The following is a 24,893-nucleotide window of genomic DNA, read 5'->3' on the forward strand; positions in this document are numbered from 1 at the left end:
TTGGAAGTAGAGGGATTATTTGAAAGAACTGTATTGTTATCAGTACTTTTTTCCTTAATGTAAGCTGAAGGTGGTTTTCTGGACTTATGTTCCTAAAAAATGATTTTCAGTGTAAGTATTAAAGAAGATAAATTTGAAACATCTTTTTTATTTAATAAATGATGAAGAACACTTTTTTACTTTTGAATAAAATATAAGAAATTAATTGATATTAAATTTTCACAGTAACATTAACTTTGAAAATGAAAACTTAGTCGTCAAATTGAAAGTTTGCTAAGCTGAACTACCATTAAGTTATATTTCACTTCACATTAAAATAAAAGAAAATCTCAGTGCTAATTTTAATTTTAACAATACTAAATTAAATATACATTAATTAGTTATATTTATAAAGCACGTAAGAGGCATTGTATGAGATTCCGATTTTTCTATAAGATTTTTTTTGATATATTAAATATTAAAAAGTTCTTTTTTTATTTGAAATCTTTGATTTATCTCTTGAAATTATTTAGTATTTCAAATACGTCCCCATGTCATCAAGTGCCATCATATTTGAATTATTATGTTAAACATGTTTTGTATTAATTGAGGGGGGAAATTTACTTTGGTTTGATACGCTAGCCGATTGACTGGTCAAAATCTCTTTATTTAAGCTGGAAACAGCTTCCAATACATGAACACAAATCTCAAGAAAATAATATAATTGTTTCAATTTAAGATACCTTAGTTATATTTATAAATTTCAGAATATGTTATATCAAGGTAACACTTTTAGGGGGCCAGGCATGGTAAACAAGGTATGATTTTTTCCACTGTTCCCCAATTAAAGAGAAGAATAAATCGGATTTTGTTATAAGATCGATTAATCAAAATCTGGATAATAGAGGTTGAAATTTGTACAAAGTATTTACAATTTTGCATTAGTCCTTACTTTCCATACCCCTTAATAAAAGCAATGTAAAAAAAATAACAAATAAGAAATTAAGAAATATCAATATGAAGAAATGGATCAGTAATGCATTACAAAGAAATTTACCTTTTTCAAATGAGGTGGAAAGGCAGGAAAAATTGATGGTATTGCGTTTGGTCTAAGACGCACACAAGAGAGAGAAGTTCTGTCAATCATATCTTCTGAGAAATGCTCATTACACAATTTACTACATGAAGAAGGCTTCCAATTAACTCGTCTCACAGCTTTGATCCATAACTGTTTACGTTTTTCATCTTTAGGAAAACTGCAAATAAAATTCCAACTTAAAAGCATGAACATAAAAACTAGTTAATTATCTAAGTCTGTTAAAGAACCGACTCAAAAGATTTATAATTAACAATTAGAAACAACTATATTAAAATTTTGATAATTACAGTTAATCCAGTCGATAATTTCAAAAAAATAAATGCAGTAGCACAAATAGTCTGTTTTCAGTCTATTATGCTCAACTAAAACCCACTACTCCAATATAGATTACCCACAACTGAAACTTTTAATTTATTTCATTAATTTAAAAGCATATTAATTATCAATAAAATGCACGAACCTAAATAGTTCGCAAAATGAGAGTGTGGCGGATTTTTGTCAGTTTCTATAGTTCACTGGATTTCCTATTATAAAATTTAAGGAAAGGTTTCTACCAAGGTTATAAAAGTGAAAAAAAGTAACAATTTGGGTTGATTTTTTAAATTATGTTAGTGTGTTAAAAGCTCTAAAAAAATTTTATATCATTCATCAGTTCAAGAGTGATCATAAATAAAATAGCAGTTGAATAAAAATCAAATTGTTGACAAACTAGACATTATAATCATATTTTTAAATTCCACTTAATAGCAGAGCAACAGTTCTAAAAGCAACAGTGCTGATTTGTAATGTTTAGATTACGAAATAATAATCAATAACAGAAAAACACACAAATAGATTTGAGAAACTGTTCACGATAGATTAAATTTAATTTCATAAAAGCAAAAAAATATTGTAGCAAGTAAAATAAATACTTTTAACCATTATCTATTCCCACTAATTCGAATAACACATTCTACTTATTGATACTATAATTATACCATATTAATTGTCAGTTAAGCAGTATAAAAGTAAACGAAATCTCATAATCTTATCTATAATCAGTTTTATAGTGAAAAGTACTTTATTTTGATATTCTATAAGCCACTTAGAACTTCTATTTTGATTCGTTTCAATAAAAATTTATAAGAATCAAGGTTGGGTTTGAAATGAATAGCTAATAGTTAAGAAGAAGAAAAAAAATCTTTAGTCTTCTGACATTAAAGATACAGTTTATTGTAAGAACAGAATTTAAAAATTCTAAATTAGAAAATGAATAAGAGAATTGATTTTACACTTACCTATGAAATGTAATTCCAGTCATTTTCTTTGTCCATCGATTCGTACAGCCGTATGCAACGCAGCTCGTCATTTTTACAAGCAAAATATATTTAATTCAATGTTTAAAAGGTAAAATAAAGAAAATCATTGAAGAGAAATAAAAAAAAGCGATAAAAATAACATTGATCAGCAAGTTCAACGAGCAGAAGATAGCAGCATTCGAATGTTTTGCATAAACCAATATGGCCGACCGGTTACAGTGACGGCTTCACTGTTACTTTCTCATGTCAACTCTACTTATACTCTTTACTCTATGGTTGCGATCGCGAATTCGGCAAATTTTGTCTGGCCATTCGGCATTTTTGCAAAATTTCATTTTTCGCCCTTTTTTTAGAAAACACAAATAAAATTAGTCAATATTGCACCTTTTAAATAGTGAGGATAAAAATATGCAAAAATAACATTTCACGTATTTTATACCACAATTCTTATATTTTCCTCAATAAATAAAATCCAAACCTTGCCTTTAGAAAGCTTATTTTTCAATCAGTTCTCATGGAGCTCCTTTTTCCGATTACAAACGAACCAGTTTTATCAGAAATTCAGAGATAAAACGCCAATTAGCTCATCTTCAAGTACTACACTTCTATTATGCAAAATAAAAGAAAATCAAAAACTGTAACAGTGAAAAAGTAGATACAGTGTGGTTAGTTATTATGCTGCATTAAATATCTTATTGTTCATTTTTCAGATAATAAATAAGCAAAAGTGTAAAAAGTTCTATTTATTTTTATGAATTAAAATCATTTCACTTTGGTTGTATCAAATCTATTTCCTTAGCAGTTAGTAAATTTGATTCAAAGATTAGCTCTATGCATGTAAGTTGATACTATATTTGACAAATCATACTTATTTCTTAGCTGCCACACCTTTTTAATAAGTTTTTTTCTAGTGGTAGAGAAATAAAAATTGCAACAATAACTGTAAGCTTAAATACGTTAAACTTTATCAGCACTTAAAACCCCAACAATGATTACCAGATAGTTTTCATGTGTTGAAATTAATGAGGTATTTACGATGACCAAGAAAATTTCATATCAAATTTATTAAATTAAAAAGCAAAAGAATGGATGTTTTTTCATGATACGGTCAAAATAGGAACTTCATTCGGCAAAATCGGAGTTTTGCCCCACCCAAAAATCAAAGTTTGCAACCCCCCTTTTATTCTGCTCTGTGTACATCTAATAAAGATCACACCAATGTCCTTATTGCAATTAAAATAAATAATTTTAATACTAAGTAAAATACTTAATATTTTAAGCTAAAAAGATTAAAATACAAATATATATATATTTGTAAATATTGTCTATATAGGAACTTCATTCGGCAAAATCGGAGTTTTGCCCCTCCTAAAAATCAAAGTTAGCAACCACCCTTTTATTCTGCTCTGTGTACATCTAATAAAGATCACACCAATGTCTTTATTGTAATTAAAATAAATAATTTTAATATTAAGTAAAATACTTAATATTTTAAGCTAAAAAGATTAAAATATAAATACAGTGAAACCTGTGTATAACGATACTGTCTATAACGATAAACCTGTCTATAGCGATATTTCCTTGAGGTCCCGGTGAAATTCCTATTTACTCAATGTATTTTTAACCTGTTTATAGCGATAACCACTTTTCAGTTAAACATGTCTGCAACGATAATTTTTCCTCTTTTGATAGTTCCATTCCGATTTTTCTACCGTTGGAAAACGACTCCCCATCGAGCTTAAATATGAGATAACAAAATGTTTTTTTTTTTTTTTCATCTCCTTTGTATGTAATATTCTTTCGTTGTTTCTGAGAAAAAATGCCACTTTTAGGGGAAATTAGAGCAGTATAAATGGGTGAAGGGGTATTGTAGGAGGGAGCTTCGTCAGAAATGCTGATGAAACTGGCTTATTTTATCAGCTCATGCCAGATAAAACAATGGCATTTAAGGGAGAAAATTGTAAAAAATCAAAACAGAGGTTAACTGTTCTACTTTGTGCGAACAGTACTGGAACAGATAAACTGAAGCCGTTCGTTATAGGCAAATACGCTAAACCTAGATGTTTTAAGAATGTGAAAAGTTTACCAGTTGACTACAAGGCAAACAAAAGAGCCTGTATGACAGAAGAAATATTTAACAAACTGGCTGCTTGATGTGGATAAGGAGATGAAAAGAAAGAAGAAGAAAATAGCTCTCTTAGTTGACAACTGCACTCCTCACAACAATCCTCCAAGTTTGAAAAATATAAAATTGTTTTATTTTCCCCCAAATTGCACGTCGAGTCTACTGCCATTAGATTTGGGAATAATAAAATGTTTCAAAGGATACTATCGAACAACAAGATTAATTCAGAACGTTGTTTATAATCTGGATAATAAACTCCCAAATCCTTATGCAGTTGATGTGAAAAATGCATGTGATTGGATTTCCGGAGGGTGGAATTCATTGGCACAATCCACCATCCAAAATTGTTGGAAGAAAGCTTCTTTCTTTGAGGATAAAAGCAACGGAAACGCAGAAACTGAGCTTACTGAAATCACTGATGAAGAAGAAAAATGTTTGGCAGGCTTCAATTCGATTGTCAGTGATTTCCAAAGATCATCTAATACATCATTTCTATTTAACGCAGATGAATTTTTAAATTTAGATAATGATGTGTTGGTTTTCAGAGATTTTAGCAGAAGTTATCCCGGGTGATCAAAGTGATGAGGAAGAAGCAGCTGACTATTCTCAAAACAGGACTCAAATTTCACCCGAGAATGCCATATTGCTAATTAACACTTTGCAAGATTTTGTTGCAACATTTCCAAATGTAACTGATGTTCATTTGAATTCATTAGATGGACTGAAATCTATGAGCATGGAAATGGCAATTGCTTCCAAAAATAACCAAACAAAACTAACCGATTATTTTTCTAAATAATTTCTGTTTTGATTCATAAAATTGTAAGTAAATTTTTCTTGTGTGCTGTTTCATAATTCTAAGTAAAATTTTCATTTGGAGCCTATAAAAGAAGTTTAATTTATCATTAGTTTTAAACGTATACTTTTAAATTTCAAACCTGTCTATAACGATAACCTGCCTATAACAATATTTTATTTAGGTCCCTACAGTATCGTTATAGACAGGTTTTACTGTATATATATTTTTGTAAATATTACGAACCAATAACTGAATAAATAAACTCATAGTCATTTTTATGCAAGCTCAACACTCTCATAAATTTGTAAATGACTAATGACCTGCTTGTCAGTCAGATATTAAATAAAAATTAAACTGATTTAGATCAGAAACATTTAAAAAGAAATTAATTTATCCTAAATTACTCTTTGCAGAATAAATACTTCATTATTTATATACTTAAACTACCTAAATATTTCATAAGTTTTAAAAGTACTTGCCTTTAAATGAATATAAAAGTAAATGGGCATTACTGAAATTCATCAAACAGCTAATGTAAAATTATAACCTTAGAAGTATTAGGAACTTTTATCGACATTTAGTTCTAGTTCTTTTTAATATCGTTGAGATTTGTTACAGTATTTTGAATATCAAAAAAATAATAATAATAATAATTAAATACACTACTCTTGTTATTTTTCTGGTTAAAATCTTCAACATCAATGAAATCAGACTTTTAAAAAAATCACAACCATAAAGACTTAAATTAATTGTACTGAATAAAAAAGCTTTCTACTTAAATGATCTGATCAGATCAGAAGATTAAAAAAAGTTTTCTTTTCTTTTTTAAATTGAGTAATTTAAATTATGCCAATCTTGCAGGGAAGACTTTTATATTAGTACTTACTAAATAGAGGACATTAAATTTTGACGACAACCAAACAGTGGCACACACAAAATAAACAACAAAACAAAAACAGAGCAGGAAAAACTTGAAGGGTATAATTTGCTATTTCTTTCAATTTATAACAAGTAAATGATTACAAGGCGATTACAGTTGTCTTGAGCAAAAACACAAACATATAATAAATACCCATGTGTTGGGTAATCACATAACGTCGATTATTTTGAATAGTCTATCACTTAAAACTCTCAAAAATCAACTCAGCATGTTCAAAATTTAACTGAATTTTTTAAAATTATATCTTAAAATTAGCTCAACACAAAAATAACTTTATGCAACTCAAAAAGAGGAGAGGATTGCTTATGAGATCCATTTCTTGGATAAATGGAAAGGGCCTAACTAAAACTAGGGTTAAGTGTTTTTGCTTACACCAAAGTATTTTATCTTAATCTTATATATTTGGAAATTTTTTTTTAATTTTTGGAATAATGCAGGCAGAAAGGGAAATTAGATTTGAGAATTGATATTAAGTCAAAAATATCCATTTTGTTATTATAAAATTTTATAAGTAAACTGGACTCTACATAGAAATAAAAACAGTTTAGAAATTCCAGATAGGAAATGGAAATATTTAAGATTCGGAATTCTTAATTTCGTACTAGAAATGCAAATAATTCTTAACTTTTTATTATTTATTTTTAATTCTGAAAAATTTTCACTTCGGAAAAACTACAAAAAATAAATAATTTTTCATATTTTATGTTATTAGTTTAAATGTGTTTACAAGATGCATTTAACAAAATAAGAATAATATAAAATTAAACAAACAAACAAATTGTTTTTCTTCTCCTTTTATATACTACTATATGTAATTTAAAGAATTTAAAGTGCCGCACAAATAAAAAACTGCTACTACTTAAAAAATTTAAATGCAGTATGATTTTTAAATTTTTCTTTCTTACATTTAAATATTGGTAAAATTACGAATCTTGTTTTGAAATTTGCTGGTTTAATGACAATAAGTAAAGTATTAAAATTGTATTCAAAATTTGAAAAATTACCGAAAAAATTTTAAACATGACTTAAAATATTTTTAAAAGAATTTGTTTTTTTTTTTTGGTTGAACTGTTCAAATTTCGCAATTTTCTGAAATAATATCAGGAATTCTCAGATTCCTGAAAAAATATCTCTGGGCACCTTTGTCAAAAAAGAAAAAAATCAAGTTATAAATTGGAAAGAAAAAAAAAAAGAAGATGAAAACTACTTTTCTAGTTTTTTGTTCTTTTTTCAATAACTTTTGAAATCAATTTTTTTTAAATTAACATTCGTTATTTTTTACCAATAATATATCAGTCTACACATCAAAAAATGAACTGTTTTAAAAATGTTTACTTAATGAATTGATGAATGTATAATGAGATAGAATTAAAATATTTTAGGAAAAAAATTGTTTATGATTATCCACTTCTAAATTATTTTATTTAAATTTTTTTAGAAGCAAATGCAAATAATCCTAAGCTTTTTTTTATTTCTTATTTTAATAACTTTTTTCATCTGCCAACAAACACAAAAATAAAATAAATTATTTTTTTAACTTTAAAATTTTGATTTCAATAAAGTGAAAAATAAATCTTAAGTTGTTTTTGGAAGCAGAAGCTATAGTAGAACAAAATTAAATAAATTGATAAGTGGCAAAAATAAATGCTTAAAAAAAGAGCCTGAACAGGTTTATCCTCAAAAAATAAAATAAAACAATCGAGGAATTAAAAAATGAGTGATCTAAAGGAGAAATCATAAAAATTTTAATTCAGTTTGATGCATGTTTCATTCACAGAAGTTTATCGAAAGAAAAACAATCTTATAAATTAAAATATAAAGTACTATAAAATAATCTTCATAATAAAATAATACAGAAGTTCCAGACAGTTAAAGCCTTTTTTTTTCTCATTATGTTTGATGGCATTGCACCAACCTTGACTTTATTCTCCTTTTGGAACACTATAAAGTAGTTCATTTGGTTTATTAAATGTTGATCAATTAAATGTTGATTTATTAAATGTTGAGTAACGTAGCACAATAAAATACTTGTGGTAAGTGCTTGGAGTTATTCATGAGAATTTTTATAAATCTTCTACTTATCAGCGGAGATAGAAAAAATATCCGTGTATTAAGGGGTGGAGTTAATTGAATGATTTTAAATATTAATTACAAAATAACTAGTAAACTCACAGAATTAAAATTGTTGTCTATCCTCATAAAATGGCACAAAGTTTTTCTTAAAAAAATAAAAATATCACACAGGTTCCTCATTGCATCCAGTGGTAGATGCAAAAATTAGGAAATGTCCTCTGTCATGACAATCTAATGATGGCAGTTTTCTCACTAACAATGCACACATTACCATAAGAACATCCTCTTCATGCTACACTTCTAAAATAACTTACTAATCAGTACTGTTGCCTTTAATCCTTAATAACAGATTCAATATTTTTAATTCTACATTCTCGTTCGGCCAACATATTTAACAAAACTTCAACTTTCAATTTTAAAAAATTATTTTCTTCTTTAAGTTTGGTAATTTGTGTCTTTAAATCAGACTCTGTAATGGGCTGAAGAGTTTCAGAGAGCAGATTATTGTTCTGCTTCTCGTTCATTATCCAGGAACCATCATGAAAAATTAACTTAGTTTCACCTAAATTTAAACTTAGATCTTGGTCATCTAAGTTTAAACAGTTTTTATTATCAACACTTTTTCGTCCTTGTTGCTTAAAGAAAGACATATTAAACTAACGTCTTAGTTAACTTTAACGATGGAAATCTGGATAAGTGATCAGTTTTGAGAACTGTAAAGAATAAGGAAGTGTATCAAACAAATGTTCACAGAAAACACGAATTAACAACAAGCTAAAAACAATTTATTGGATTCATTTAAAAAGACGATGAGACATAAAGAGCTTGAAAAAAAAAACGATGAAATATAGTATCAAACTATAAATTGATTTTTTCTTCAGAGCGAGTTTATAATTGTCATTAGATTATTGACAATTAACGCAAGATATATACTAAAATTTTATTTATTAATCGTTGAAATTAAAACGCTAAATCTGAGACTTTTAGCTGCCTATTTCTGCGAGTTCTTCGTATCAAAAATTTTCAGAACAATTAAGTCCCAATAATAATAAAAAGATTCAGTTAAAGATTCGGTTGACTTCTGAAGAAATGGAGATCTATTAGAAATTTGTGAGTGCTCTAGTTTTTCAGACAGTAGTTAAGAATTTGAATGCGGGATTTTGAATCGCAGATATGAAAGTAGATATTTTCTTCGACGGTAGTTGAAATTGCGTCAACGCTTTTTGATAGGAGTCAAGCCAACCACATTCTTCTTCCATTGTAGTTTAGGTTAAGCACTTACTCACATCCAAAGAAATGTTTCCAAAGTTATTTTGCAGAATTCGGCGAAATTCTATTTTGAATTAAATCGTGTAATTTATTTATTGAGAAAAAAATGTTATAACTTTAGTTATTTAGTCTATTTTTAACAATTCCTTACAAACCATTAATTAGCACTTAATAACTAAATGGAGAAAAGTAATTTTTTTTATCTTCAACTGTTTAATTTTTTTATCTGTTTCTCTACATGCTTGTTGTATGTAAACTTTTGATAAATTTTTAGAACAAAAAAGTTGCTGCATTAACCTTGTTTTCTTTACTAAATTTGCTAATTATATAAATACTATTATCTTATGAAAGTATTTTTCCCATGCCACAGTTAGTTATAGACTTGAATTATTCAACTCATATTAAAGAATTTCAAGCAATAATAAAATATGTGTTGCATGCAGTATTATTTTTGGGGTTGGGGAACGCTGTTGTCCGAGATATTTGGTTTGCTGTAGTAAGAAAGACTTTAAATAGTTCAAAACAGTTTTTGTTCTTTTTCTTCTTTCTTTTTTTTTTTTTTATTCATGATTTTTTTTTTTTACGAAACAGAAATTTCTGCTTTTTTTATTGTACATATTTTGTAATCTGGTGAACAAGGTAGCTAATCTAAGAGCAATAATTACATTCAAATGATAAAAAAAGTATGGCTCATTAAATTCACTCAATTTTTATTTGCATAAAGACACAAATTTTAAAGCAAGTAACATAAGTTATTACAAATGTGAACTTCTCTTACTGTTAAACTCTAACAAAACAAATCTGTATCTTTTCTTGTGTATATGCTTACATGTATTTTCTACCTTCCAACTATCAAGACAATGTGTTTTGCAAATATAAAGGGCGTAGTACTTTTAAAGTGCTATTGAAGAATTGTGTACGCACTCAGTAATATTTAATAGACATTTACATAGTTTATTATATTATGTAATTATTCTATCAATAGCTTTTATGATAAATAAACTAAAGATGATGAATAAATAATGCAAATTGGTAGCATCGTCCCTTTTTTTTTTAAGAAAATAAATATTTGCATTTTTTTAAAATTAAAGCTGGCCAAGTTATTTGAATTAGTCGTTTTTTGGCCTAACAAGAATCAGTCAACTATACTTTATAAGAAGATGAGTTCCCCGAAATATTTTTTTCCAACTACAGCACTGTTCACATGGAGTAAATTTTAAAAATACAGTGAAATCATTTTAGTTTTAACCTAAAAAAGCTCAATACTTTTTATAAAAAAATATGTTTCTCGTGTTTTTTGAAAATAAAATTGTAATTCTGCAATGAGTAAAACATTGTTTTTTTCAAGTCACTGCATAGACTTTCTGTTTTTGTTTTTAAAATTATTTTACAAAAGAATAGTAAGTTTCTTCCTCAGTTGAAAATATTGCCTGAAAGATGTAGGGTTTTTCTGACCTAAATGGAAAAAACATTTTTCCAGAAGGAAAATATCAAATACCGAGGCAGATTTTTGTAAGCAGTTTGAAATTGCAATCTAGTTTAAATAGTAGTTTTAATTTCCAAACTATTTAATTGTATAATTTTTAAATTAATGAGAAAAAACCAATAATTAAAAAACATATATTTAGTGATTTTCTTAAGAAATTAAAATATCTAATTTTGAAATATGTGTAAATGAGTATAATAATAATCTAAATTTACAGTTGAATGACGAACTATTAAAATAACATATTCATATTTATTAATATTACTAAATAAAAAAAAAGCTTATACTAAATATATACGCTAATAAAAAGCAGTTATGAAAGCTATTTAAACTATTTATACAAGTTATTTAAAATAGATTTTAAAAACTTATAACTTTCTGGTACTATATCTATATTATATAAAACGCTAATACGTATGTATCAATAAAACCGATGATATTTCTTTTCTCGCGTTGGCAACAGTTTTCATTTTTAATTGATAGGCTTCGGTGCGCAAGAGCATGTAGAGAGCATCATATGGCTAATCTATATTATATAAAACGCTAATATGTTTTAATTGATTGGCTTCGCCGCGCAAGAGCACGCAGTGAGCATCATATGTCTAATCGGGTGAATTCTCACCGAATTATCAAAAAATTCTCACAAAATTATATTCATCGAAGCCGATGCTTTTCATCCGGTGTTCAGTACTATTTCATATTGTTTTACAACACATGGTTTTAGCCCTCTGGTGGGAAAGACTTTAAAACGAAACTTACAACAGTTACTTTTCTCAACAACTGAAATTTAGAATAGTGTGATTAAGAAAAATATGTGAACTGTTTGCAATTTCAAATTAATATTGAAATGCATAGGTTTAGAATTTTCTACAGTGAAAAGTTTTCGGAACTTCAGTGTTCAAAAAAGTATACAAAAGCTAAACGTTAAGAATGTACCTAATGAGCGAGCATCGGATTGCGAAGCAATCCGAAATGAACTGCGAAGGCAGTTCCGGGGGTTGGCGAGCGCCAGCGAGCAGGGGGTGAAACCTCCTAGTTAAATTTTATTTGTTAAAATTCATGCTCTTCTTTCAATGCTTCTATACATTTGTTCAGGTCTTTTTTTTATAGTTTCCTCTATTTCATCCAATGTTTTTCAGTGTCCATTAAGAAAAAAATAGTATTTAGCTTCCTTTTCTTCTCTTTTTTTAAAAATGGATGTAAAAAAAAGGACAACTGAAGCTTTACATGATAGTTTTTATTCAAAATGAAAACTTTTCAGGACTAAAAACTAGACATGGGAAAAAGTTTTTTTTGCACTAAATTTTGTGATTTCATTAAGTATTTTACCATGAATTAAAGTATTAAGTGAAGTTCCTAACAGGTAACGTAGTTTCTAACAGGTAGCATGAACAAATATTCAAATTTTTTTTTATATATAAACTGTATTTAATTTCTTTGTAGTGTTGGCTTGTCTTTTTATGTCCAAATTGATTGTTAAAATTAAAATTTTAAATAGAAAGTAATGGATGAATTTGTTTTTTTTAGGATTATTTTCGTATTGATATCTGTCAGAAAATAATAGCCAAGTTTTTGTTACTTTTGGACATTGGCCTGCAAGAACTTCAAAATCCTAGAAGAGGATCAACTCAAAGGATATAACTTATACCAACCCCAGGCAAATCTCAATAAATTGTTTTCAAAAAATAATAATAATAAATAAATAAATAATGTTTGGTAGTTTAAAATCTCTTTGTCAAAATATACCTGTATTATCCCTTATATGTTTGAAACATTTGTTTATATGTTTAAATTAAGCATTTTAATTTTAAATAATAATTCAATAATATTTTACTTGTTTAGTTATTATTCTAAAATTATTTTATAGTTATTACTGAATAATAATTTAATTTGTTAAAATCCATGTTTTTGTTTTAATGCTTTTACACATTTGTTTAGGACTTTTTATTTATTTATTTTTTTTTTTTAATTTCAGTTTCCTCTATTTCGTCCAGTTTCTTCCAATGCTTTTCAGTGTCCTTTAAGAAAAATGTAGTATTTTGCTTCCTTTTTCTTTCATCTTTTTTTTAAAAAAAACATTGATGGAAGAAATAAAACAGCTGATAGTTTTCATTGAAATGAAAACTTTTTCTGAGATAAAAAGGGAATAAGTCTGTTTAGTTTATTAGCAATTATATGATATATCATATTGTTATCCCTTAATTTATATAAAAGTGTGTTGCACTAAATTTTGCAATTTCATTAGGTATTTTACCATAAGTTAAAGTGTTTTTAAGTGTGGCTACCTGTTTTATTATTTTTCTAGCAAGTAGCACAAACAAATAAATATTCATTGAAAAGAAAAAGAGAAACAGTTTTTTTCTTTTCTAATTTTGCATTAAGTTTGCACATGGTACTGGCTTGACTTTTTATATCCATGTTGGTTGCTAAAATTGCAATTTTAAAAACAAAGTAATGGATAAATTTGTTATTGTGGGATAATTTCTATATTGGTATCCTCCACGAAATAATTGCCAAGTTTTTGCCACTTCTGGGCAGTGGCCTGATAGAAACTAAATATCCTAGAAGAGCATCAACTCAATTTTCTATAAATTATACCCACCTCAGGCAAATTTCAATACATTAAAAAAAGAAAATTTTCGCAAGTTTGAAATCTTTTTATTGCTTTGGAGCGAGAACGAAACAAAATATCCCTATAGCCGATACAATCCTAATTCGTTATATAATACAATGTCCTAATACGTAATGCAATGTCCTAATATGTAATACAATGTCCTTATATGTTTCAAAGATTTACTTATGTGTTTATTTTAAGCATTTTAGCTTAACTAAATTAGCTTTTTTATTTTTGTGTAGTCATATTTGTATCAAATTAAATTATGGAACTTCCACAAAAAAGAAAGAGAAATGCTGTCATTAAGATAGAAAGTTTTGAAGATGAAGAGGATGCAACTAGTGAAGATGAAAAAGATGATGATTTTTTGCCTATGCCTAAGAAAAAGAAAACTGTTAAAGCTGTTGAAAAAGTACCTAAACCTGCTAAAATAAAGGTATTAATGTATTTTTATGTTTTACATGGTAAATTAATGAAACCATTATGTTTATTTAGATATTAAAATATAGTTCAGCATTATATTATTTGTGCACTTACTGCACAGCTTATATATGTACTTATTGTTGTTAAAATACCTATATTGATAAATAGTAATTCTAACAAACTTAAACAGACATTTTATTTTTCTCTTCTATGACTTAACGATCCTTCAAATTTAACTGTCTGAAAATTCTGCAAATATATGGCCTGCCTGTTTTATAACTTAATAAATTATTTTTATGTTATCAAATAAGGAAATTGGATTTAAAAAAAATTCATAAAATTGCTTGTGCAGAAAACACTAAAAAGTTTTAATGTATAAATATACCAACTTTTTTCCTTGTTTTACAAAATATGAAAGTATTTGTAGTTACCTTTTGGTAATTGAGAAAATGCTCATTATATTTAGGGAAAGGCAAACTGCTTATTTCTATATTAGAAACTTATGTTTGTATAAAAAAGTAAATGAAAATTATTCTAAATACCTTAAGAAAGTTACAAATATGTAAATTTGCATGATAATATTACATTAAGGCATATAATGTATGATAGAACTGAATAATATTCTATGATAGCTCTTATGTTTATAAAAAATATTTGAATTATGCTATCAAAATAATTCATAAGCACATTACGTAATATAACTTTTCTAAAAATAGAATTATGAATAATAAACAAATTTCTTTAAAGTATATTCAGTATTGTAAAATAAATATTTGTTTTTTAACCCCATAAAATTTGTATTTACCTGCGAAATGGATGGAGAGTAGCTCATTTTTTTTTTTTTTTTTTTTTTAACTGACCTTTTCAACTCTTAGGCATTAGGCCTTGAGTCTCAGGCTTTTGTGTCCAATCTCAGGACCTGAGGCTTTTTTCTTTTAAATATCTGATCAGAAACCCTGTGCACAGTTTGCATAAAACTTTCCTCTTCGAGTACCAAGTTTCTTGTTGGTAGTTTTTCTGTGGTTGTAAAAATGACTAAGCTAGTTTCTTAACATGTCTTAATCCGTTTTTTCATATGTGTGTCCAATAACTTAGTTTTGTGCTTTCAGTTGGCTTTGTGTTGGTTTATAATAACACAAAAGCAACATAAACACCATTAAACAATACAAAGACAGATTACCTTTTGACATAATGTGTTCTAAACAACTAATATACACATACATGTTAAATCATATTCCTATATGTGTTATCTGAAATTATATTTCAAATCAGTATTGCAGTGAAGAATAATTGAGTGAATTATTACTCCTTTTTGTAATATAAAATATACAATAAATCTAAAGTTGAAATTCACAAAATGATAAAATTTTTTTATAACTGAAATTCATTTTTTTTTTCAATTCATAGTAGTGCTCTTGAAAAATTCAAAGCTTGTTTAAATGAAAATTCAGAAAATACTTTTTTTTTAAATTTAAGCACCTTATTTAAGAAAAAATAACTATTATTAAAACTTAAATGTTCATTTGTATTAGCATAATTAAAATTAATTTATTCTAAGATTTTTTTTATTACAAAAGTTACTAATTTATTAAAATAAAAATTTAAATGTTATTTCTCGTACATTCATTATATTTGCTGTTTGTTATTAATTTTTTTATGTATTATTTTTTAATCAAGAAATTAGTATATTTACCTAATGACACAATTATATATGAATCATAATCAAGTTATTTTCTTTAAACATTTTAAATATTTTAATTTAATTATAAAAGATTATTTCAAAATATTTTAAATGTCAACCCAGTGGACTGGTTTTAATACTTGTCTTAAACAGAATGTTTTATCTATAGAAATTCTATGAAAAACTTGTTTTGATGCAATATTTTTATTTAAATTTGACTTGGTTGCACAAAATTAAAGAATTCAATTGCATTATTTTTATTGTTTTCTATCAATTATAATTGCTAAAAAATTCAGTAAACAATTTTTATTGGCAGAGAAATGCTTGTTTAAATTTATTTGAATTAAGTTGTAATTAAAAAATTACTTTATTTTTCATTTATGGCTCTTTTTCAATTGTAGCTGATTGAAGAAAAAAAACTTCAGTGAAGAACTTGTGTGGACAAAAAAAAAAAAAAAAATTTACATTAGTTTGTCTCAGTTGTACAACGATTTAAAAATTAAATTCTATTTTTTTATTTTCACTTTCACACGGAAAAAAAAAGTGATTGTAAAGGATGAAAAAAGTTATTTCTTTTTATATTTTTATATTGTTTAACATAACAAAAACTTACAATTTTTCTGAGCTTTAATAGATTTGAATGATAAATAGTTTCATCTCTTAAATTGCATGTTGAATTTAAAAAAAATTAGCATTTAAATCAAGAAAGCTTATTTACTTCACTTTTGTTATTACTTAGCATGCCTATTTATTTTTTCACATTGAAACAAAATTGACTTTTTAAAATTTAGTTTCACTTTCGTATATATGTGTAAAAATGTTTTCTTTTTGCATTTAGAAAGAAAAGCCTGTGAAGATTAAAGTTGAAAAGCCTCCAAAAGTGAAAAAAGTGAGGGCTGCTCCAAAGGGAAAGAAAACTGTTGTGAAAAATGAATCTGGAGATACACTCAAAACTCAAAAAATATTAATAAAACATGAAGTAAGTGGCATGAAATAAAATATGAATTTCAAAGTGTTTTTGTCAAAAAAATATTTATTAAATGTTTTTTGACAAACCAAATATGATGTCCTAAAATGTAGAAAATATTTTTGAAAAAATTGGGTTCATTATTTTTTTTTTTTTAGATATTTAAAATAAAAAAAATAATTAAATAAACAAGTTGTAGGTATAATTTACTTATCGAATTTTATTGTTACTACAAAATAAATTCTCTTGATAGCCTAGTGTTATAATTTTATATATTTTTTTATAATACTTATTTTTGACATAATCTGAATGTACCAAATTGGGCTTTCAAAAAGGGATGTGCTTCTTTTTTCTAAAGAGGGCCGTAGACAAAGGAATTTTGTTTTTGATGGCTTTAATGAATTCAATATTAGATAAATTGAATGTAATTTAATTTTGCCTAAGTGTTATTAGAATAATATCATTTTGTCTTAAAATCAAAAGAAAAATAATATCTTTGATTTTAAAAAGCATGCATTTTTGCACCGTTTGTTGTAGAAGGTTTTTAGCTTTTTATGTGTATTAATTAATTTTATAATATTTAATGTACAGTGCATCAAAAAAATTAACCATCCTGAATAACTTTTGTTCTAATGATTGAATCTTCATGTTCTGGGACTTAATCTTAGTGGTTTGAAGCAGTGACCTCAAATATGCTAATTAACTAGTGCAGATGATATTTTAAGTTATGAAATCAGCCACAAAAATATACTTTCTCTAAATAAACAATTATTTTGTGAAACTACTGTTTTTCCAAAAGTTAAATTGTGAAGGTACTGCTGAACAGTAGTAAATTAGCCCTGAACAGACCCCTGATTATGTGTTTTTGAAATTGAAACAGACATGCTAAATATTATTTTTCAATAAATTCTAGTATGCCTCATTAAATTTTTCATGAAAAGTTATACTGGTGCCAGTTTTTAAAAGTTAGCAAGTATGCTAATATCAATTGGAAATTTTTTGTTACTCTTCAAATTGATTTAAACAACAATGTAACCATCAGACCATCTGTATTGGTAGCTGTGGGATACACATTAAAAAATAGCCACAACTATTAAACTATGTAAAATTGATAAACTTTATACTTCAATGTAATAAAAATCTGTTTGACATGTATTTTAGCATGATAACTATTACTCAGTATGTCCATGAAAGTCTTGAAAAGACCTTGAATTTTTTTTTAATTTTTTTAATTTGAGTGGGAATGATTATGTATGAGGAAATGAAATATTTATCTATAAAAATTTCTTTAAGTAAATTATCTATTTATTAGCAGATTAAAAATTCTTAAATGTTGATTTTTTTATTTATTTATGTATTTTTTTTTTTAAAGATTGATGGAGATTTGAATGCTATTTCAAATGTAAACCAAGAGCCTTCTATGAGTAATGCAGACATTGAGAAATTGGTGGCCAAGTCTATTTCTGAAGTTGGTTTATATTTTAATTCCTATCTGTCTATGAACAATTTTTGTTTTGTTAGGAGTATGTTTTGATTCATTTAAATGTATTTTGATAGATTGAGTTTTATGTATTCATTTTTATATATTGATTTTTATGTATTTATTTTTATGTATTTACATTTATTTTTATGTTTATGGATTAGGGTTACAAACCTGTAGCACATATTAAGTAAATTAAAATTATGCATTTTTTGTAATTCAGTATATGTATTTTAAATACAGTATTTAACATAGATTCCGCTGTATAGTGTAGTGTTCAAACAGTTTTAAATATATAGCTAATTCCCTAACAATAGCTTTGTTTCAATTCCTGGAGAAATTCTAACTTTCTGGAACTTGCCTCTTTAGTATTAAAAATTATTTTGAAAGCATTTAAGAAAAAACAATGAAAATTTCATGACAAAATATACCTCATGCCATAGAGGGAACAACCTCTACCTTCACAACATATTAAGTAATTTTTTAGAAAGATCAAAAAATGTGTTAGTATAAAAGTGTTTCCATTATTTTAATTGTGCTAAATCTTTTTATTGTCAGATATTTAATATAAAACTATAAGATTTGTTTAAAATAATAAAAATATGTTTGGTTGTAAAAGTTGGGAAATTGATTTTTGTTCTCAAACTTACCAGCTTAAAAATTCAAAACTGGTGTTCCATATTGTTTCTAATATCCAATTGCACCATTGTACATAACCATTGCACCATTGTACACTTTCGTGTACATAAACCTTTTTTCTCCCTTGATCTCATATTTTGTATCAAAAAGTGAGTTCTTGTACTTATTAAAAGAAAAATTATGTTTTTTTTTATGAAATATTGCTATAATATTGCTATGAAATATTGCTAACTGGTGATAACCTGTGAAATTCAGAAGTAGATAAAATGTCTCTTTTTTTTTATTTTGTTTAGGCCAAGAGGACTTACCATCCTTGGGGAGATGAGGAAGTTGTTGCTCAAACTAGTGATGTGCCAATTGAAATCGCCAGAAATGTTATAAATTTACTGAATCAAGAATGCACCATTCCTTTTATAGTTAGATATCGAAAACAGTTAATAGGAGGTCTTTCTGCTGAGAAATTACGAGAAGTACAAGATTCATATGAAGAAGTAAAGTAAGCATCGGGCTTTTCTTTCGTGCATTTCGTTGGATTAAGGTCAAACATTTTTGACTGAAATACGATCATATTCTTGAATCATCTGGTTGAAAAATCAGTTTGAGGATGTAACTTGAAACTAATTAAATAAAATTAAAGTAAAATTTGGGTTTGAGAAAGTGCCAAAGCAGCATAAGCCATCAAATAAATTTTATATAAAATATTAGGGAATTATAATTAAATTGAATTAAAAAAGTAAATTGAAATAGAACATTACAACAGAACTATTTAAATTAATACAGATCTCCCATTTATATTCCTCAGTGAAACACTATGAATTGACAATCTTCAGTGACAGCATTCTGACTTAATATTCTTCAGTGGCAACACTATGTCTTAATATTATTTAGTGATAGCACTCTGACTTAGTATATTTTAGTGACAACACTAGGATTTGTTATTCTTCAGTGACAGCAATGACTTAATATTATTCAGTGACAATAACATGACTTAATATTGTTTGGTGACACAGTACTATGACTTAATATCATTCAGTGACAATTACATGATTTAATATTATTCAGTCACGCAGTGCTACAACTTAATATTCTTCAGTGACAATGCTAAGACTTGATATTCCCTAGTGACAGCAGTCTGAGCTGAAATTAACATAATTGTTTTAAATTTGTCCTCAAATATTCTGTTTCTTGCTTTAGTATTTATCTTCTTATCTTATATTTTTTTCTAGGAACGAAAATTAATTTGTTTTACTTTATTTATTTATTTTTAAGGTTTAATTTTGCTATCGTTTTCTTTTTGAAATGGAGAAACTTGTTTTTAGACCTTATTCCCTTTTCTTTAGTTTTGTACTTGTTCCACTATAGTGACCCAATATCACATTATAAAATCACATGCGTCGATCCAAGAAGCTGACAAACAGGTGCAGCGGTGACTGGTAGACTGAGAATTTGCAAGGCGTGAGCCTTGAAAAGAAAAAGTGTAAAAATTGCAAATTGTTATTCAGTGACCAGATGTCACAACTATGTTGATTTATTTTATTATTTGTTCAATTTTTAATGAATAGTGTTTTTTCCCGGTTAAAATAAATTCTAGTCTTTTTGTTTCTTTTTAGGCATGTTCATAAAAAAGTGGAAAATATTTTGAAGACAGTTAAGCATGAAAAGTTTGATGAAAAGGTAGCAACTGCCTTCCTTTCTGCTAAAACTTTAGATGAAGTGGAGTTATTAGTAAGCATTATTTCTTTTTTTAATACTGATTATGATTTTACTGATTCAATCTTGATTTTTATGTTAAATGTTTCAGTTATTAGTTTTTTTTCCATTCAAATCTAAGAGATCAAATGTTTTACTTTAAAATTCTTATTTCAATTTGTTCTTTATATAGTTATTTGCTTTATCTTTAATCATTGTAAGTGCTAGTTATGTGTGAATTTTTTATATTTTTGAAGGAAATTTTTTATAATTTTTAAAGTTGTTGGGTATGTACTATCTTATTCATTATTGTATGACATTATCATCATGTAAACTTTTAATTTATGAATTATTATATCATAAAATTTGTATTGCGTTGATTTTCCAAGCACTATTGGGATTTTTTTAATGTGTTGTATTTTAATTATTCACTATTTTAAGTGTGTAAAGGACTGACTTAGATTACTTTATTTATTCAAATTTTTTTATAGTATGCACCATTTAAACCTGGTAGCAAAAGAACTTTAGCTGAAAGATCAAAACAATTGGGACTTGAACCATTGGCATTACAGATAATTGATGGACGAATGCTAATTAACAAGATTGATTTCAATTCCATAATTAAGCCACAAAAAGGTGATATTTGATTGCAGTTATCTCATAATAACAAAAAGCGATGTTTTGAACCATTCTTTTACAATTTATGCATTTGTAACATATTTGTTTAAATCTTGTTTTGAAAAAAAATTAATAAAATTTCATTAATTTTTTATTAAAGTTTTTAAAACCAAGGGTGTAATAAAACCAGAATGTGATGGTAAAGTAAAAATTTAAAATAGTAACACTGAAAATTTTTTTAATAAGGTAATGAAACTTCGTTATTAAGTGAATACTTGAAATGTTATTTAGCGATATGAATTATAACTTCGCTGCAAGAAATGAGTGAAAATTCAACTTCATTGTAGAGGTACCATTGATATTACGTCAGTTAATAATTTATAAAGCAAATTTTGCACTAATGCAGTAACTTTTACCAGTAATATGCTAAAAAATATTTTTTCAAAGATTATGGATATAGTGAACTTATTGCTAGTTCCACATAGCAAAATTCATCTGTATAAAAATGTCTTTTGGTCTCTCTCCCGCGATTAAAAATTTACGATATGATTAAAAAATTTCTTGCTAGAAGCTCACGGGAAGAAAACTTCGTTGTAGAGGTACCCTACATATTGCTTTAGTTAATAATTCATAAAGCAAATAATGTACTTTTTATTGCAATATGGAAAAAAATTATTTTTTCAAAGATTGTGGATATAGTGTACTTATTGCTAGTTCCACAGTCAGTTCACTATTGACCAATTGAACCTTATAAAAATGTCTTTGGGTCTCCTTCCCTCTAACCATGAAAACTTTTCATTTGTGTATGAAAATATTTCGCATCACAGCACTGATAGAAATTTTATTTTTAATATAAACTGACTGTATTTGAGCTTTTAAATTTTCACATTTCTTATTAATATTCATTTTAGTTCTGACTGCATGATAAATACCTCATTGTCTTTTTATAGGACTTGAGAACCAGAAGGACATCATGACTGGTATTCAGCATATTATTGCTGACATAATTTCAAAAGATCGTCGGGTATTAGATTTTATTGTAGAAATGTATGTATATACTTAAATATTGTGTTATATTATTAAAGTGATAGGGTCGTTTAAATTTGGTTTTATTGCTTGTCTTTTGTATTCAGTTCAAGTCTATGTAACTCAATGTATCAAGTTATTGTTGATGTAGCTGAAGTAAGAAAGTGCAGTAATTTACAAATTATAGTTGATTTTTCATCGAAACAGTAAATTTTTATGGTATGTTCAAATCATAAACACTTTGACAACTTTGTTCATTTAGTTTCATATAATATGACAGTAAAATTTGTAATAGTCCTAATGTAGTTTTATAAAAGTGAAACATGCTTCTGTCACTTTCTCTTACATTATATGTTAGCTCCTAAAAATTCTACTGGCTCCAAGAAATGGTGAGCTTTGATTTTACTGTTCTTAATAATCTTTTATAAAATTCATCATGTATGTTACTTGGAAAAAGTTGCTTTAATCTGTGGAAATTCAATATATATATATATATATATATATATACAGACGTGCCAACTCTCCCGCATTTTGAGTTATTCTCCCGCCCTCCGGAATTGATTTGAAAAACTCCCGAATTTTACTGCGATCGACGGCCAAACTCAAAATTACCTAATTTTTCCGCGAACGCGAAGGTAAGTTTTTCTTTCAGCTTGAATTCCATCCCCTCTTATCAAACTACCATCTGCCTGAAGCGTAGCTGAACATGCTTTATTTTCCCCCCTCTTCAACGTTACCTCTAAAAACACTCCTATTTCACCCGCCCCCTTACACTGGGGGCGGGTGAAATCTTCCTCTTCTTTCGTGTGGAGTTGAATGCAATGACGTCACATGTCGTTATCGAGTGACGTCCGTTCAGGAGTGGGGAAACTCGTACTCTCGATAGTTGGAATTGATATTGTATCTTGCTGTTTTTATAGTTTTTAATGCGTATTTTTCCAAAGTTGGCAACAAGCTCGTAAACTAGCAACGTGATATCAATTATTCGTTTAGTCTTCGTATATTTAAAAAAAAAAAAAAAAAATTCAAGGATGTCTTAAGTCGAAACGGAAGTATGGATCAATTTCAACAAATCATGTACCAATGACTTTAGCAAGACTTAATTGCGGAGAGCTAAGTCTGCAACTCTTTTTTTCATGCATACAGTAGAGAACCATTTATCTGGTATCCAGATAATCCGGAAAAAAAATTTGCTCGGTTCTCCCGCCATTTTGAACTAAAACGATATGAAAAAAAAAAAACGGAAACTGGACTAATCCTTGAAGTTGAGTAGAGGAAAATGTGAGGAAGGGAAGAATTTTTTTCCCCGTTTACCCAGAGAAACGTCATTTCTTCCGCGACCTTGAAGATTTTAGATCTTTATTCTCTTTTAGGTCGTTCAACTCAAAGGAGTGGCATGATGATTTCGTTTGCTAGTTTGATTTACGAGGGGGTGGGGAAAATGCATTGCACATGCATATCAGTGAACAGAAGATGAAAGAGAAAAATATATTTATCTATTTGACATCGATTAATAAAAATAAAATGTTTTTCTTTTGAATAAATTCTGATTCTTTGGAAGTGCTGTATCATTCGCAAGTTTTTCTTTATGTGGAATCACACCTGCTTTAATTAAAAATCGCGTTTTTATAAAAAAAAAAAAAAAAAAGGAGAATTGTTTATTAATTTAAGCATACAATTATTTTATGAAGCAGATTGCAGTTTCGTTTTTCTGATTCCACTACGTTTTTTTTTTCTTTTTCATGATAAATTTTGCACTCAATAAAATTATTTGTATTACCAAATTTTTTCATTAGTTTTTTTTTTTTTTTTTAAAGTCCGTTGATCTTGCCTTGTTCTAGGTTTTAATATTTATGCTAGTGCCGTTTTTTAACTATCGTTTCGGTTCGATAATTTTCAAGTGTTGTTTTTATTTAGATTAATAGGTTTTCCTTTTATTTTCGCCCCCCCCATGAAATATATTGCGTTATTTAATCATTGGTTTTGTTTATTAGTTGATTTAGGAATCGTAATTATTTTTTAAACTTGTTTTTCTTGTCTAAACTTGCAAATTTTTTTATTGTTTTAAATTTTATTTTTCTACAATTTTTTTCCTTTTTAGATTTAGGAGTGCTTTTCTTTTTTCTCTTACTTTAAAATGTGTTTACATTTTTTCCTTGTAATTTGGGTTTGATAAAACATCGATTAACGACACTTTTTTGTCGATCCAGGAAACCGGGAAATTAAGACATCCGGGATAGCGATGGTCCCGAGCATCCCGGATAATTGGTTCTTTATTGTACAGACATTAGTATTGAATTGGTTTTTTAAAATAAAATACTTATTCAATTTGTTTATTTTTTAAAAGTTTTTGTGTATTTTTATTACAGTGTCGGGTTTTTGAATAATATTTTATTAAGGAAATGGTATTTATTTAAAGAGTATCTACCTAATATAGTTTTGTGTTGCTAAATCTGTGTTTAATTATTTTATTTCCATTTAATATTTTTAAACAATTATTGCTCTATTAGTGTGTAAAATTTCTTGCATTCTTATATTTAATAAAATTTTTACTTAAAATTCCTTAGAAGTGCCAAATGTTGCATACCATGCACCTTTTTTTACCCCTCCTGAAATCTCCTGAATTCTTGTTAGGGAAACTCCTGAATGTTAATTTTGCTAGGTTGGCACGTCTGTATATATATATAT

At 27.0% G+C, this 24,893-nt stretch overlaps 2 protein-coding genes across 3 annotated transcripts in view; both read left to right on the top strand.

Annotated features, from left to right (window-relative positions):
* The first annotated feature begins 4,543 nt into the window (after window positions 1-4,543).
* LOC147808603 (uncharacterized) lies at window positions 4,544-12,709 on the top strand. The gene is made up of 3 exons (XM_087162635.1): window positions 4,544-4,961; window positions 5,047-5,246; window positions 12,596-12,709. Exons 1-3 carry the CDS (start codon window positions 4,544-4,546, stop codon window positions 12,707-12,709), a joined length of 732 nt encoding a protein of 243 aa, XP_087018761.1.
* LOC107438368 (S1 RNA-binding domain-containing protein 1) overlaps window positions 9,321-24,893 on the top strand; it is a 40,293-nt gene continuing 24,720 nt past the window's right edge. The window contains exons 1-9 of one of the 2 annotated variants that reach the window (XM_087163458.1): window positions 9,321-9,423; window positions 12,596-12,725; window positions 13,925-14,118; window positions 16,625-16,765; window positions 18,126-18,221; window positions 19,166-19,368; window positions 20,483-20,597; window positions 21,053-21,197; window positions 22,130-22,226. In XM_087163458.1, the coding sequence (XP_087019584.1) occupies window positions 13,948-14,118; window positions 16,625-16,765; window positions 18,126-18,221; window positions 19,166-19,368; window positions 20,483-20,597; window positions 21,053-21,197; window positions 22,130-22,226 (968 nt within the window). In that variant the 5' untranslated portion in view covers window positions 9,321-9,423; window positions 12,596-12,725; window positions 13,925-13,947. Of the gene's footprint in view, window positions 9,424-9,570; window positions 9,772-12,595; window positions 12,726-13,924; window positions 14,119-16,624; window positions 16,766-18,125; window positions 18,222-19,165; window positions 19,369-20,482; window positions 20,598-21,052; window positions 21,198-22,129; window positions 22,227-24,893 lie in introns of those variants that run through there. The other variant, XM_087163457.1, reaches the window with a different exon arrangement.

Source organism: Parasteatoda tepidariorum, chromosome 5 (assembly GCF_982258835.1).
Source record: "Parasteatoda tepidariorum strain Cologne lab strain chromosome 5, Ptep-v5.0, whole genome shotgun sequence".
Classification (NCBI taxonomy): domain Eukaryota; kingdom Metazoa; phylum Arthropoda; class Arachnida; order Araneae; family Theridiidae; genus Parasteatoda; species Parasteatoda tepidariorum.